Source organism: Staurois parvus, unplaced genomic scaffold (genome assembly GCF_062004578.1).
Source record: "Staurois parvus isolate SC_StPar_1 unplaced genomic scaffold, SC_StPar_1.0 ptg000012l, whole genome shotgun sequence".
In the NCBI taxonomy this organism is placed as follows: Eukaryota; Metazoa; Chordata; class Amphibia; order Anura; family Ranidae; genus Staurois; species Staurois parvus.
Window position 1 is genome coordinate 247,287 of NW_028317808.1, and position 15,857 is coordinate 263,143.

The following is a 15,857-nucleotide window of genomic DNA, read 5'->3' on the forward strand; positions in this document are numbered from 1 at the left end:
ACTCCAAAGACATGCTGGTAAGTTAATTGGATCCTGTCTAAATTGTCCCTAGTATGTGTATGTATGAATGTAGGTTAGGGACCTTAGATTGTACAACCCTTGAGGGTTAGGGATTGATGTGAATGTACAATATTATATGTGTAAAGTGCTGCGTAAATTGACGGCGCTATATAAGTACTTGTAATAAATAAATTAATCCTTGGATCTATTCTGCCTATAAGCTGTTTAGACTGATGTTGTAACATACATATAGTAGGATCAGAATATGACATAATTGTAACTACAGATAACGCAACTGAACTTTTGTACTTTATCTGACTTCTTGCACAAATATTGTTAGGCAGCCAATGTGAGTTATGATTATTCATGCTCTCTATTGTTTATCTATGTTAAGTAAATATTTATTTTTCAGGTACATACAATTTCAAGTACTAACACACTAAAGCAGCCATTTTCAACCAGGGTTACTACAGTGGTCAGTGGTGTATTTTGGTTTTGTGCTGCCCTAGGCAACACTAACATCTGCGCCCCCCCTCCCCATCGAAATTGAGAGCAAAATATAGATAAAGAAGGAGAGAAAGTAAAAGGGAAGGATAAAAAGAGAGATAAAGAGAGAGAGAGGGGCAGAAAGAAAGATAAAGAGGGAGAGAAAGATAAAAAGGAAGGGAGGGAGAGGAAGAGATCAAGAGACAGAGATAGAAAGATACGGAGAGAGATATAAAGAGAGTGAAAGAGATAAAGAGGAGAGAAAGAGATATAAAGTAAGAGAGAGAGATAAAGTGAGAGAAAGGAGAGAGATAAAGAGGGAGAGAAAGATAGAGAGAGAAAGAGGGAGGGAAAGAGAGAGATAGAAATAGAGAGAGAAAGATAAAGAGGGAGGGAGAGAAATAAAGAGAGAAAGATAAAGAGGGAGGGAGAAAACGAGAGATAGGAGAGAAAGAATGAAAAGAGGGAAAAATAGAGATAAAGAGTGAGTGATAAAGAGAGAGGGAGAGAAAGAGAGATCAAGAGAGAGACATAGAAAGACAGAGGGAGAGCGATATAAAGAGAAAGAAAGAGGGTGAGAGAAAAAGAGGGAGAGTGAGAAAGAGACACAAAGGCAGAGAGAGAAATAAAGAGGGAGAAAGAGAGAGAAAGATAGAAAATAGAGGGCAAGAGAGAAAAAGATAAAGAGAGAAAGAGGGATGGAGAGAAAAAGAGATATAGATATAGATAAAAAGGGAGAGAAGGAGATCAAGAGAGATAGAAAGAGATAAAGAGGGAGAGAAAGAAAAGAAAGAAAGAAAGAAAGAAAGAAAGAAAGAAAGAAAGAAAGAGGGAGAGAAAGATAGAGATAAAGAGAGGAGAGAAAGAGAGAGAGAAAGAGAGAGAGAAAGATAAATAGTAAGGGAGAGAGGAAAAGAGAGAGAGAGACTAGGCTGATCAGATAGGATTCCCAGTGCAGCTGGTACTTTTAGTCCTCCAGGCTGCATAAATCTGTTCACTATAACGTTATATAACAGCAGTAGATGCAATATGCATATAGTACAATTACAGATCTATGACTCCATGACCAGAGCAGACAGGATAATGGGTGCAGCTGGTACTTGTAGTCCTCCCTGGCTCCATGGAGCAGCAGATCCCATCCTTCCATCCTCCTCCTTGCTGTGCTGTCTCCTGATGATGTGTCTGCCGAGATCTGCTCATACTTCTCCCATCCCCTCTGTACACACAACACTGACACCCAGCACCTGTCATAGCTGTAACCAGCCGGCCCCTCTCTCTGCTGCTGCAGATCTCTCACATGTCACCCGGCTCAGCCCAGGAGCAAACCTTCTCTGACCCCAAGAGCTGCGCTGATCTGGAGTGTAGCAGCCAGTGAGTGAGCTCATGCAGTGCCGGCACTCACCTGGTCCCCATCGTCGGTCACCTGCCAGCTGCCTCGTGTGTTCCTTCTTCCGGGGACGGCGCCGCCCCCCTGAAAAATGCCGCCCTAGGCAAATGCCTTTTTTTGCCTCGCGGTGGATACGCCCCTGACAGTGGTTTCTAGGGGTTCCTTGAGCATTGGTAATTTGACCTCCCATCTAATGGTGTCTACATAGTTGCAAAACCAATGTTACTTGGCAGAACCAACTGCATGATATCAGTGGGGCCTCTCCTCTTTTCTCTCTTTTCTAGTAGATAAATTACTACTAAGAATAAAGAATGAATTTTTCCCAGTGAACTTCAGATTAAGGGCTGTTCTACACACTTACCATCCGTGTAAAGTAGCATGTCTCTACAGACCACTTTTGTAAGGGTGGTGAGCTGCTCCTTGCTGTGTACACTTATCACTAAAAATATAACAATAGTTTGATGTTTCTTTAAATAAAAAAATAATCTTGATATTAAATGATACTTCCTAGTACTATCACACAAATAAAACGTATAAGTGAAAAACTAAAAGTGCAATCACATGCTAAAACAATGTGTCACACATTAAAAAAAACATGTTATATGCACATTTCCAATCACTACTTCTAAATATAATATAAAACCACATATAGAATAATTTTAACTCAAGTCCTCATGTAGTATCCAGTGCACAAAGTATCTGTGATATTCAACATGGAAACGATAATGTGCTCCAGTGTGTCATCCAGAAAATCACCAATCCACCAATGAGTGTAGTGCTTGCTAACCTTCAGAATTGACCTATAAAGGACAAAATGCACTTTAGGTATAATATCTTTGCGGATCCACCATCTAGCTTTTTACACCAACTTCACATACATGATCCCTTTAAAAGGCTGCTGCCTCCATTTCAGATGTCACTCTGAGCGTGAAGGCTGAGGCTGCCACTGTTGTCTTCTTACACGTTAGGGAGCGGCAGCCTCAGCCTTCATGACCATGCCAGCTACAGCATCAGAAGTGGAGGCATAAGCAGCAGCCTCTTAAAGAGACCATGTATGTGAAGTTGGTGTAAATAGCTGGATGGCAGATCTGCAAGGATTTTATACATAAAGTGCATTTTGACCTTTATAGGTCAGTTCTTAAGGTGAACGAGCATTGCATCCATTGGTGGATTGGTGACTCCCTGGATGACACACTGGAGCACATTATCATTTTGTGTTGAATATCACGGACACATTATGCACTGGATATTATAGGAGGACTTAAAATTGATCTATATGTGGTTTTATACTGTATTTAGAAGTATTGATTAGAAATGAGCACATAATATGTTTTTTATGTGGGACACATTGATATGTTATTTGGGTGATACCACTAGGAAGTATAATTTGTTATCGAGATTTATTTTTTATTCAAATGATCATTGCACTAATTTTATATTTTTAGTGATAATTGTACACACTAAGGAGCAGCAAACCACTGTTAAAAGTTTAATTTTGTTTCTAGTGTTTGAATACTTTGGTTGCAAAGGCTCCACAAACATCTAATATATTTTCTAGCAGCACGTGAGCCCATTTTAAACACACGTTTGTAAGGGAGCTCTACGCTGACCATCAAAGTAAGGGGGTCTTTCTTCATTTCCTTTCTGTCCATTAATATTCAATTCAGTTTAATTTGTGAATATATTTTGAGAACAATTTAGTAGGACAGAGAAGGGGGATCCACCTTGGGTGTAAAACACTTTAGGCATGCAACATATTTTTTGTTTATGATTAGTATATCTTAGTTCTTACTGATAATGCTAAAGTATTCATAACTGTTGATATAATTATTTTTAGCTGAGTTCCCTGAGACCTGAAATAATTTCAAGGGAACCTTTTGTTGTAATAAGGTTGAAATAGGCTGGGCTAAAGGAACAAGTATTAAAAAAAATATGTAAGATAGCAACTACATGTCAAAAGGTCTAACTGATAAGGGAACATTCTACCTTGCCATCTATGATAACTTTTGTCTTTAATAAATATACATATTCGATACATATACCCATCAAGTAACATTTGCCATTTAGTTAGGTCCAGGGGCGGACTGACCATTTGGAAACTCGGGCACTGCCCGAGGGCCCGGGGTCAGTAGGGGGCCCCATGAGATGCCCCTGGTACCTTTTTCATAGGCTTTTTTGAGTTTAGGCAAGGACACAGGGGCCCCATGATCCCCTATTGCCCGGGGGCCCCATGAGTTGTCAGTCTGCCCCTGGTTAGGTCTGGATGATGAGAAAATGGAAGCTTATTGACTTTACAGCTTTTCTAAGCCATACATTTATTTCTAGTAAGTACATGTGTTCATTCAATCCTAACCACCAGTTATTGTCTAAATACAAGAGATGTGCATTCATGAATCTGGGTGCGACAAGGACAGGCAGAGTGTTAACCCGTAATAATGGCCACAGCAGCTAAACAGAATTTAACAAATTGTCAGGTAGTTTAACTCTCCAGCATCTATCAAATACTGAAATATCAGTTTTTGGGGAACCTTTACTTGTCTTTTCCGATACCACTGGTGGTTTATTGTACCTTTACATAGTTACATAGTTAGCCTGGCTGAAAAAAGACAAAAGTCCATCCAGTTTAATGATAGAACCTTTACTATACTATATTTGGTCATTTGAAATATAGAGAAAATTGTAGAGGAAATTTTCAGTGGGATAGGACAATTTTTCTTTCTGTGGCTGTTTGGATAAATTCAGCCATAGTAGTGTCTTGTTTCTGTAAGCCATCTGATTCAATGGGGTTAATTTATATTGTTACATAGGTTGAAAAAAGACAACTAAAGTCACTCGAGTTCAACCAGCAGAAAAAAAAGGAATAAATAGACAGCTTCCATATACAGAATCTTATACCCAGGGCCATGGATAAGGGGGGTACCACCGGTCCTCCTGTACAGGCCAGCAAGGGGGCCCAGGCAGCTGGGTAAATCAGATGTGTGTAGGGAGGGTGACCGGCATAGTGGGAATGCAATTACTGGAACTGTATGGCTCTCTCTGCAGCAGCTGAAAGCTGGCTTCTTCTCCTCTCCTTCCCGCTAGCATTCAGCTGCTGCAGAGAGACATATAGGGGATCGATTCCAGTAATTACCCCCCGCCGCACCCATCACCCCCCGTGCATCATACATTGTTGCCCAGGCCCCTCTGTGTGCCCACCCCTGCAGTGCTCCTTGGTTCCCTCCTCTCCTTCCCACTGATAACTGCAAGCACACAATAGGACCCTTCAGGATGATGAACACTGCAGGTGTTTACAATCCCCAGTGTCATTATTTATAAATGTTCATATCCAGTTATATTCTGTATATTTAGGAATGCATCCAGCTTGTTTTTTCTTTAAATCAACTGAGCTGACTTCACTAAAGAAACAGATAGTAACTTGTTTATGATATCTTAAAAGTTTATTCCAGTTAAAAATGAACATTAAATTACAACTAAAGGAAAAAAAAATCAGTTTTGGGTAGAATAATGGAGGGTTATAAACTCTGTCAGTTTTTTCGCATCTCTGTCCCATTGGTTAGATTTCCATTAATTTCCTGTCTTGTAGCCACAACAGGAAGTAAGAGAACATCCTTCCAAAGTCAGGGAATCCTTGGTATTAACCAGGGTACCTAAAACTAGAGACCCCATTGGAAGATTTCTCTTCTATTCCTGTTCTGGTAGCAACTCAGAATTTGGGATTTTCTTTTACTTTCTCAGTAATAATGGTCAAAAGGACAAATAGAGAAGGTGAATCTCCCTAACAGGGACACAGACAGCAATAAAACCTGATGGGTGTCCTAATCCCTCTTCACTCTATCCACAATGAAAACAAAAAAGTTTTACCTTTAGTTATACTTAGAGCCCTGATTCACACCGCTGCCACTTGCGACACATAAAGTCACATGACCATTGAAAATCCATTTGTTTCAATTGTGGCTGTTCCTATCAATGTGACTCAAGTTGCAGCCACTTTCAAAAAGGTTCCTGTGCTTTGATGCGACTTTCATGGGACTTGAGTTTCATAGACTCCTCAAGTCGAATGAAAGTCGCAAGCAAGTTGCACTGCATAGTCACATTGGAAATTGCACGATAATAGGGTTGTACTAGTCAGTGGTGGACTGACCATTTAGAAACTCGGGCACTGCCCAAGGGCCCAGGGTCAGTAGGGGGCCCCATGAGATGCTCCTGGTACCTTTTTCATAGGCTTTTTTGAGTTTGGGCAAGGACACAGGGGCCCCATGATCCTCTATTGCCCGGGGGCCCCATGAGTTGTCATTCCGCCCCTGGTACTAGTGTAAACTGAGCCTCAAATTGAATTCCAGCTATGGCTATTTTTGCATAGTTACATGGGTCCATGGTATCCATACCTGGCCAATCCCCGTGGAAGAGGAGAATCACTGTACTATTTACTGTATTTTTCTATTGATGTAAATCATGCCCTATGAGTCAAGAAACCTATAGAAGGATTGACACTACTGTGGTTGAGTTTATTTAAACAGCCAGAGTAATTGTACTGTCCCACTGAACAAGCAGTTGTTCCTCTTGCCAACGTGTACATTCTGTAGTGTCGTACCAGCCAGCAGGAGAAACCACTGCAAGTTGCAGTAAGAGCAGGTATTCGTGCAACAGAAAGTGTGGAATACCTGCAGTGTCCAGGGACCTCTGAAAAAGACATGGGTCATCGGAAAGGACATTTGTAGCACCCACTCTTTAACAAGGGTTTTTATTTTCTTTTTTTAATGAACTAGAAAGATGTCCTGAGCGTTTCCGCTTTCTAATTGACAGCTCCATAAATAATCAAATGAAATGTACCACAGAAAAAAGGAACCAATCAATGGGACTTTTTAGTTACATAAACATACAAACATACTCTGTGGTGACAAGGTTACTAATTCAGAAAAAGAAAAAAATGTAAATGTTAATTTATATTGTATATACTATTTTAAATTTAATCTAAACTTTATATGGCTCTTTCCATGTGAACGTACATGAAATGCAGAATTATGAAATAATGATGAACATGGTGCTTTGCACGTTTAATTCCTCTTATAAATCATGAGTACAGGGAGCTTGAACTTTATACCACTGGATACACTAATTGCTCTACCTATCATGACTATTCCTGTTATAGGCTGGCGTTTAAATGGACTAGGTCCATAACTTATAGAGCAATATAACTGGAAATGTCTCTATATTGGAAAAATTGCATTTTGCTGCTTATTCGGGCTCTCAATTTTAAAGCTGAAACCCCTTCAAAGTAAATGTATTATTATTATTATTATTATGCAGGATTTATATAGCGGCAACAGTTTGCGCAGCACTTTACAATATAAAGGAAGACAGTAAAATTACATTACATTTCAATATAGAAGGAATAGGAGGGCCCTGATCATGGACCTTTCAATCTTGACAGGAATAAATGTGATGCCATCATACAACATCAGATTAGCAGAAATATCAACAAGCATACAGAAATTAATTGCTAATATCTACCAAAGGCAATTAGTGAATGAACTTGATGTAATTTACTACTTCAGATTCAGATGTCTATCATTACTGCTTATTGTTATTATTATTATTATTAATAATAATAATAATAATAATAATAATAATAAAAATAATAATAATAATAATGCATACAATACAATGAATACATATAATAAGAAAAAAACCTAAACATAAATGTATAGTATACTAAACTGTTGTTTGTGGGTGATAAGAATTACCTTTCATTACTGAAGTCCATTATATCGTATTGCGTTATATGCGGAGCTGCAGTGGAGGATAGTTTCATTCATGGGGAATGGCTGAAGATGTTCTCTTCCCTTTGCTGAAAATGATGAAAATAATCATGTTGAGGTCATTTTCGTTCTAAGTCTGTGACACAATGGAGCAAGGTATTGGTGTCTCTGAAGGTTAATAATAACAAGGTTTAACTTTTTTTTCTGCCGCTCTTGTTGGCACATAATGTGAAAGTAAACATACTGTAAAATATTTACCAGACTATGAGATTAGAATTTCCCCACTCTCTTCCTCCTTGTCAGTACGGTCGATGATAGCTTTAGAAGAACTAGGTGTGGAATATGTAACAACTGCATCAAAATAGATTCCTTTTTTCAGGACATAGGGCTTACACTTGTGACCATCATTTCTGCCCCTCAATCCACAGTGGATTGCTTTTCAGAGGCAGTTGACAAGCCGTTCAAAGGCAATATTTTGTCTCCTGAACACGTTTTCAACCCTGCATTACATGCGGTTACAGGGCAGTTGTGACATGATTCATTCACACATATAGAAAAAGTTTGGTGACTGTGAGTTTGGTACTGCCCACCAAATGAGACCTGCTATATATTTTCCACTGCACTGTGTCATTGTGGACTAAAAGGGCTGGTGGCCATGTTAACTTGCAGCTAGGTGGTCGGGGGTGATGAAACCACAGCTGATTCAACTATTTTTACCAGCCCTAAGTTGTCCATGTAAATGAGGTCCTACTTGTATAATTTCAATGACATATGCTACAATGCAAGTTCAAGCGCCCCCCCACAACCGCTGTGTATGGTGGATCCCTGTACTCGGGGCCCGGTGATCATGTGATCCTCATACATTTAATACGATCACAATATCAACAAAGCTATTAGGAATTTATTCCTTCATAACAGTTGTGTTGACTATGCTGTGAATGGCCCATAGCTATCACATGGTACCTGTGCCAATCTCAGCACCCTGTACCATGTGATTAGCTGTAGCCAATCACAGATCAGTAGTGATCACAGCTGTTATGAATGGTTAACCCATTCATGAGAGTTGAAAACGTTGCTATTACAATGATCATCATTGCAACAGTAAACTAGAAAAGCTACAATTTCTGGGGAAATTGTGTGAAGTGTTCTTGCCTCCACCAGTAGTCTACAACTGGAGTGGGCGGAGTAACTGGGTGGAGTGGCTTGAGTAACTGTTGTGTGGTTGGAGTGGCTGGAGTAACTGTGAAAAGGTTGGACTGGGCAGAGTAACTTTATGGAGTGGGCAGAGTAACTGTGTGGAGTGTTTGGAGTGAGTAAAGATAGTAAACATTACACTAACCAATTGATTGATCAAATTAAAAAATTGCCCTTCAAATTTGAGGTGGCTAGAGTGCAGTTTCAGTGAATGTCAATGGGCGTTGTGAGTTGCAAACAAATGGTCATATTGTGAAAACTATCAGGACTATGGCTTAGCCATGGACATTTTTAGTGGCAGCAGGGATAGCTGAACGTTTTGATATAAGATTTGCGTAGGTGGGCTTGAAAATGAGGGAGTGATGGCAGTTTAGAAATCATGTCCTGATTTTTCAGCTCACACTCTAGCTTTTGTCACTCTGCTGCCTGCTCACACACCTGGGTTTCTATGGCAACTCACTCTACAGCAAGGGCAGAGAAGAGCGGTTAAAAACAAACTGCTCTAACTTGCTCACTTCACTGGCGGTTGCCATCTTCAAACGGTTGTAGTTTAAAAATTATAAATCCTACACGGAAGAGCTTTATATTGTGAGAATCACAAGACCCAGACCTACATTTTGATGCATAGTATGTCTCTGAAATATTACAAATGAAGGCACAGTCGCAGTTTAGATATTGCCCTTCAAATTTGAGGTGGCTAGAGTGGAGTTTCAATGAATGTCAATGGGCAGCGTGAGTTGCAAACAAATGGTCATATTGTGAAAACTATCAGGACTATGGCTTAGCTTTTAGTGGCAGCAAGGATAGCTGAACGTTTTGATATAAGATTTGTGTAGGTGGGCTTCAAAACGAGGGAGTGATGGCAGTTTAGAAATCATGTCCTGATTTTTCAGCTCACACTCTAGTTTTGAACATTCTGCCATTCATTCCTATGGGACCAATTTCACCACAAAAATGCCGATATTTTGTGAACCATTCGGCGAAACGTTCCACAAAGTAATAGCACACCAATCGGGAACAATCCGCACGTTTCGGTATATTACTGTCTATGTAGTGTAAAAACTGTGGGAGGAGTTAGGGTGGTAAATTTGGCTATAATAATAAAAATATATATGTGAGATAACAGTAAGTGGTCTTGCCATGCAAGAACACTTAATAAAGCGTAAAAAAAAAAATCCCTGATCACCCCCTGATCGTATTGTTACTATGGTGACACTGAACTACTCTGATGAAAAATTAAAAAAAAATGTTATAAATTGAATAAAAAGTTTTTTTTTTTTTTATATACTGTCACAAGTGTCCCTGATGACTGCCACATCAGTGATGCTGTACTGCACTGGTGACAGTATGTGAAAAAAATCAAATATGAACAAAAAACTAATTTTATTCAGTTTCTTCAGTTTCAAAACAAAAAAATACAACTTCAAAAAACTCACCATGCCTCTTATTAAATGCCTCAGACTGGCTTCCAAAAAGGCATCATTTGGGTGGAATTTGTACTGTCCTAAGGTCTCAAAAAAATGAGATAGGATGTCAGTACATCAGGATCAAATATATATACGTAGTTTGTAGGAGCTGTAACTTTCACACAAACCAATTAATATACACTTATTGGGATTTGTTTTTATTAAAGACATGTAGCAGAATACATATTGGCCTAAATGTGTGGTGAAATTTGATTTTATTGGATATGTTTTATGACAGAAAGTAGAAAATTTTGTTTTGATTTTTGATTTTCAGTATTTTTTCATTTATATCGCAAAAAATTAAAAACCCAGTGGGGATCAAATATTATCAAAAGAAAGCTCTATTTGCTTGAAAAATATGATAAAAATGTAATTTGTGCACAGTATTGCATGACAGAGCAATTACCAGTTAAAATAGTGCAGTACTGAATAGCAGAAAATGGCCTGGTCATGAAGGGGGTAAAACCTTCCGGTACTCAAGTGGTTAATGTAACACTGGGCATTAACCACTAGGGGACCACCCACAGTACATTTACTGTGGCAAAGCGGCCCCTGTAGTCAGGATCACATTTATAAACGTCATCCTGTTTACATGGTAGGGGGCGCACGCGACCACCCTACCCGTGGTACCATTCGCGGCCGCGGGTGTCAATCAACGGGTCCCGGCCGGTGATTACCCGCCGGGTCCCGGCAAACACTGACGGGGCACAGCTGGATTGTTTTCAATGCAGCTCTTCTCCCTGTCAGTTTCTAGCACACTGTTCCGGAGATCAGAACTTAACTTTCCGGTATTGAAGCATCCCCCACCCCCGTGCCCCCTAGTGAATCACTCCCCTCACACAGTTAACCCTTTGATTGTCTTTCAATGTTAACTCCTTCCTCCCTAGTGCCATTAGTACAGTGTCAGTGCTTTTTGTTTGCACTGATCACTGTATTGGTGTCACTGGGGATGTCAGTGACCCCAAGTCAGTTCCCCCCCAGTGTCAGAATGTCTGCCGTAGTACCGCTGATCGCCGCCATAAGTTGCTGATCACCGCCATAAGTCGCTGTTTGCCGCTATTATTAGTATAAAAAAAAAATCCAGTATCTATACCACCATTTGTAAACGCTATAACTTTCACGTAAACCATTTAATTTACACGTATTGGGATTTTTTTTTAGCAAAGACATGTCACAGAATACATTTTGGTCAAAATTTATGACGAAATTTGATTTTTAAATTTTTTTTACTGGACATGTTTTATAGCAAAAAAGTCCAAAAAGTTTTTTTTTCTCAAAATTGTCCGTTTTTTTTTTATAGCGCAAAAAATAAACTCACAAGACACAATGACAGAATGGTAGCCTCCTTCTAATATTCCTTGGCGATGCTCTCCATTGATACCAGACAGATCTTTGGTGGAAAGCTCCCCTCATCAGCATACTGAAGAACTAGGGTAACTCTTTCTCTTACTTCAGGCCCCACCTGAGACCGCATGACAGCAGGTGCCTGGGGAGGCAGCGTGCCTCCTCCCAGGCTGATGCAATCCTCTCCAGGAAAGACCCAGGGCTCAGTATGCCCAAAGAATAAATACACTCTCCCAGCATTTATCAGGGCTGCACTCCCTGGGATGGCTGAAGTGGCATTATTATTCATACAGTGTACTGCATGAGTTCCATCTATACATCCAGAACCTTCCTAGGTTACTTGGATACAGAGGAAGTCAGGGACTGGACTAGCAGCACTTGAGCACACTGTGCAAGCACTACTAACAATTACAGCTCTCTGTTAAGCAGAAAGTCTAATTAGATTTCCCTAACAGTTCTCTTGTTAAGTAGAGGAACCAACTATAGTCTATGTATCATAGAACCTATCTAGGAGGGTGTTACATGTGGAAACAACCTGCTCATCTGGTGGCTAATGCGCACAGACACAAATGTAGGTTGCAATTAGAGATGAGTTCATCAGACGTCCTCTGAACTCTTCTCTAACCCAAAACCTGTACTCCCATTTCTTGTACTCCAATGATCTGCAGGCCGGAGTAAGGCGTTCCAGCTAGAAATGAGTTAAGAGGACCTCTGAGCTCATCTGTACTTGCAATGAGACAGACGGTGTACTCATTTATCATTAGCTCATACAGCCCATGACTTATGCAGCACAGACACGGAAACAACTCTCAGTTGAATAGGTAGTAAATTCACATGACGGTTAACTGTTTGCCAACTATTCAAATTATTTATATCAGAAATATGGATGTTGTATCTGGCAAGAATAACTTACACACTACAGGCACCTATGAAGATGTTCAGCTGAATAACCAGCTTGTCCATAGACCGTTTGTCTATTCAGCTGCTCCTCTATGTTTCTATATTCAAAAATCATCATCAGCAATACATTTCCACTGCAGCAAGATCCAGAAAACAGAAGAAAACAGTGCAATTCACATGATCAGCTCAGCATGTATTTATAGATGAAACAGTATTTGCATTATTGTGCATGTCAATGCCCCACCATGTCTTGAAAATCCAATGTCGATAAACATTTTTGAAACATGCATAGGTGCAATATGGATTCTTTTTCCTTCCACACTATTGAACATATTGATGGTTCTGTATGTGGGGGAGATTTAGGCCATTGTTTACCTCAATGTGAAGCTTTTTCGATTCTTAACCACTTTCCTTCCAGAGGATTTACCCCCCTTCCTGACCAGGCCATTTTTAGCAACATGGCGCTGAATTACTTTAACTGACAATTGGGTGGCCATGCAATGCTGCACACAAATTTGTCCTTTTTTCCCCAAAAATAGAGATTTTTTTCGGTGGTATTTGATTGCCTGTGCATTTTTGAATTTTTGCGCTATAAACAAAAAAAGACTGACAATTTGGAAAAAAGGAACTATATTTTTTACTTTTTGCTATTAAAAATGTCCAGTAAAAAAATTAAAAAAATCTAATTTTGTCATAAATTTTGGCCAAAATGTATTCTTCTCCTGTGTTTGCTAAAAAAAAAACCCATTACATGTAAATTAATTGGTTTATGTGAAAGTTATAGTATTTACAAATGGCGGTATATATATACTGGAATTTAAAAAAAAAGGGTTTTTTACTAGTAATGATGGCAATCAGCAACTTATAGCTGGACATTCTGACATTGGGGGGAACTGACTTGGTGTCACTGACATCTCCAGTGACACCAATACAGTGATCAGTGCTAACAAAATGCACTGACACTGTCCTAATGGTACTGGGCAGGAAGGGGTTCACATGTGGGGCGATCAAAGGGTTAACTGTGTACTGTTTTACTATGTGGGCTGTGTGTGTGTTTCACTGTAAGCACACTGCTTTACATGGCTCTGCTAGCAGGAGCTGACAGGGGAGAGATCTGTATTGTTTACATACAGGTCTCTCCCCCCGTTGAAAATCCAAGGAGATCTGTGGGGAATCACCGGCCAGGACCTGGTGATTGACAGCTGAGGCCATGAATTGCCGAGGCCAGGAAACTGCAAAATCATGTATATATATGTGATTTTGCACACCCGTGCCGCCCTGTAGCAGTATTTCTGCTATAGGGCAGCGCAGAAGCTGTTAAAGTGGTTGTAAACCCTTACATATACTCAGTGATGTGGCTAACCTCAGGTGGTACACAGAGATTAAACAAATTCTCCAACATAAGTTAAAGCTGTTTATATGCAGTCTTCTCTTCTTTACATTAGTTCAAAGAATTTATAAAGCTTATCTAAACTGTTAGAAAAAGAGGGAGCAGAAAGCTAAAATTACACACTCCAGAGAGGAGAGCTCTGAGAACTGATTGGAGGGAAGAGACACACCCCCTTCACACAGCACACAGGAACAGAGCTGAGGTTGTCACTCTGCATGAGGTCCCTCCCCGTCACCATTTTTTTCTTGGTGTCAGGAAACCTTGTCAGAAGTGATTCATGCTGATAGCAGATGAACGGGGAGCAGGCAGAAATGACAATTAACACTCTTAATTCGTACAAGTACACACTATAGAGGGGGATGATTTGTTCATATTTCATGTCTGAGGTTTACAACCACTTTAAGCTTAAAACCAGATTGCCTGTATGTCTTAACTTCAGGTAAAAAATTGATCTCCATACCTAATACTTTCTCTTTGTTCATATGCAATGTTGCAGTAATGTCTGTATATAATGTTGATGTTTTTAGATATGTGTGCTTTTGGGATCCCATTGGTGATTAGCACTATCACTGACTTAATGGAATATGAGGATCAGGGAATCTATGCATAGTTTCCTACGACTAAGGCTAGGAACGGTTGAATTGTGTCAGCATCTGCAGTGCCATAGCTAAGCGGTGCAGTCCGGTGCTCGAGAGGGGGGGGGGGGGGTGCTGCAGGGCTGGCATAAAAAAACTGAGGATGGTCAATACTAAGGGGGAGAGGCAACTGTCCTGATTTGTACTGAGAGGAAATTTAGGTCTGTGAAGGGAAAACTGTACCAAGGTGGAATTAGGGCTGTTGTGGGAGATCTGTACTTTATGGGTTATGGACTTGGATGGGTGGAGGGGATTTATATTAGGAGGAGGAGGTCATTTTTGGTTGTATTCTGTATCCTGCACTCTCTTCGTCATATACTCCTGAGTCCTATACTCCCTATGGTAAATGCTCCTAAGCCCTGAACTCTGCACTACACACTTCTGAGCCCTCTGCTTTCTATGCTACACATCCTGAGCCTTGTACTCTCTGTATTACACACTGCTTAGCCCTGTACTTTCTGTGTTACACACTCCTGAGTTGTGGACACTATGGGATATGCATTGCTGACCCCTACTCTTTCTCTCAGCATTGCGTACTCCTGGCCCCTGCGCTCTCCTTGGTATGCATTCTGATTCCTGCACTCTCTGCATTATACACTCGTGAGTCCTACACTATAGACACTATGCTGTACATTTCATTCTCTTTACCACTGCTTTCTATACACTATATACTCCCTAAGGTAGGCTGTGTGCAGAAAAACATAAGTAATGGAGGAGTTTCATTTTTAAATTTGATTGTGCTGAGGTTTGTGTCAGTATATCTGTGCCTAAGAGAACTATGGCATGTGCTGTATATAAAGTGAGAAGGCTCAGGTGGTATACAACTGTGCCCTTTTAAGGCCACACCCAGCAATCAGCGTGGTGCTTCATTACTGTAATTAAATTATTTTATTTTATAGGGAGGGGTTAAAAATTGAAAGATATGCTAATTATATAAATATGCCACCAGGTCTCTGTATGGTTTTTGACATGTATTAGGTAGACATGCATCATAGGTAGACCTCAACTATGAGAGACCAAATGAGAAAAAAAATCCAGACAATCACATTGGCTGATTTGGAAAGAATTTATTTGCAAATTATGGTGGACAATAAGTATTTGGTCAATATCAAAAGTTCATCTCAATACTTTGTTATATATCCTTTGTTGGCAATGACAGAGGTCAAACGTTTCCTGTAAGTCTTCACAAGGTTGGCACACACTGTTGCTGGTATGTTGGCCCATTCCTCCATGCAGATCTCCTCTAGAGCAGTGATGTTTTGGGGCTGTCGCTGGGCAACACAGACTTTCAACTCC

General features: G+C 40.1%; 1 protein-coding gene across 3 annotated transcripts in view; it reads right to left on the reverse strand.

Annotated features, from left to right (window-relative positions):
- The window catches only part of LOC149473654 (stimulated by retinoic acid gene 6 protein-like), a 96,992-nt gene extending 89,204 nt beyond the window's left edge, over positions 1-7,788 (reverse strand). For 2 of the 3 annotated variants that reach the window (XM_089674541.1, XM_089674534.1), the window contains exon 1: positions 1,535-1,701. In XM_089674541.1, the coding sequence (XP_089530667.1) occupies positions 1,535-1,686 (152 nt within the window). In that variant the 5' untranslated portion in view covers positions 1,687-1,701. Of the gene's footprint in view, positions 1-1,534; positions 1,702-7,617 lie in introns of those variants that run through there. The other variant, XM_089674548.1, reaches the window with a different exon arrangement.
- Between the last annotated feature and the right edge of the window lie 8,069 nt (positions 7,789-15,857).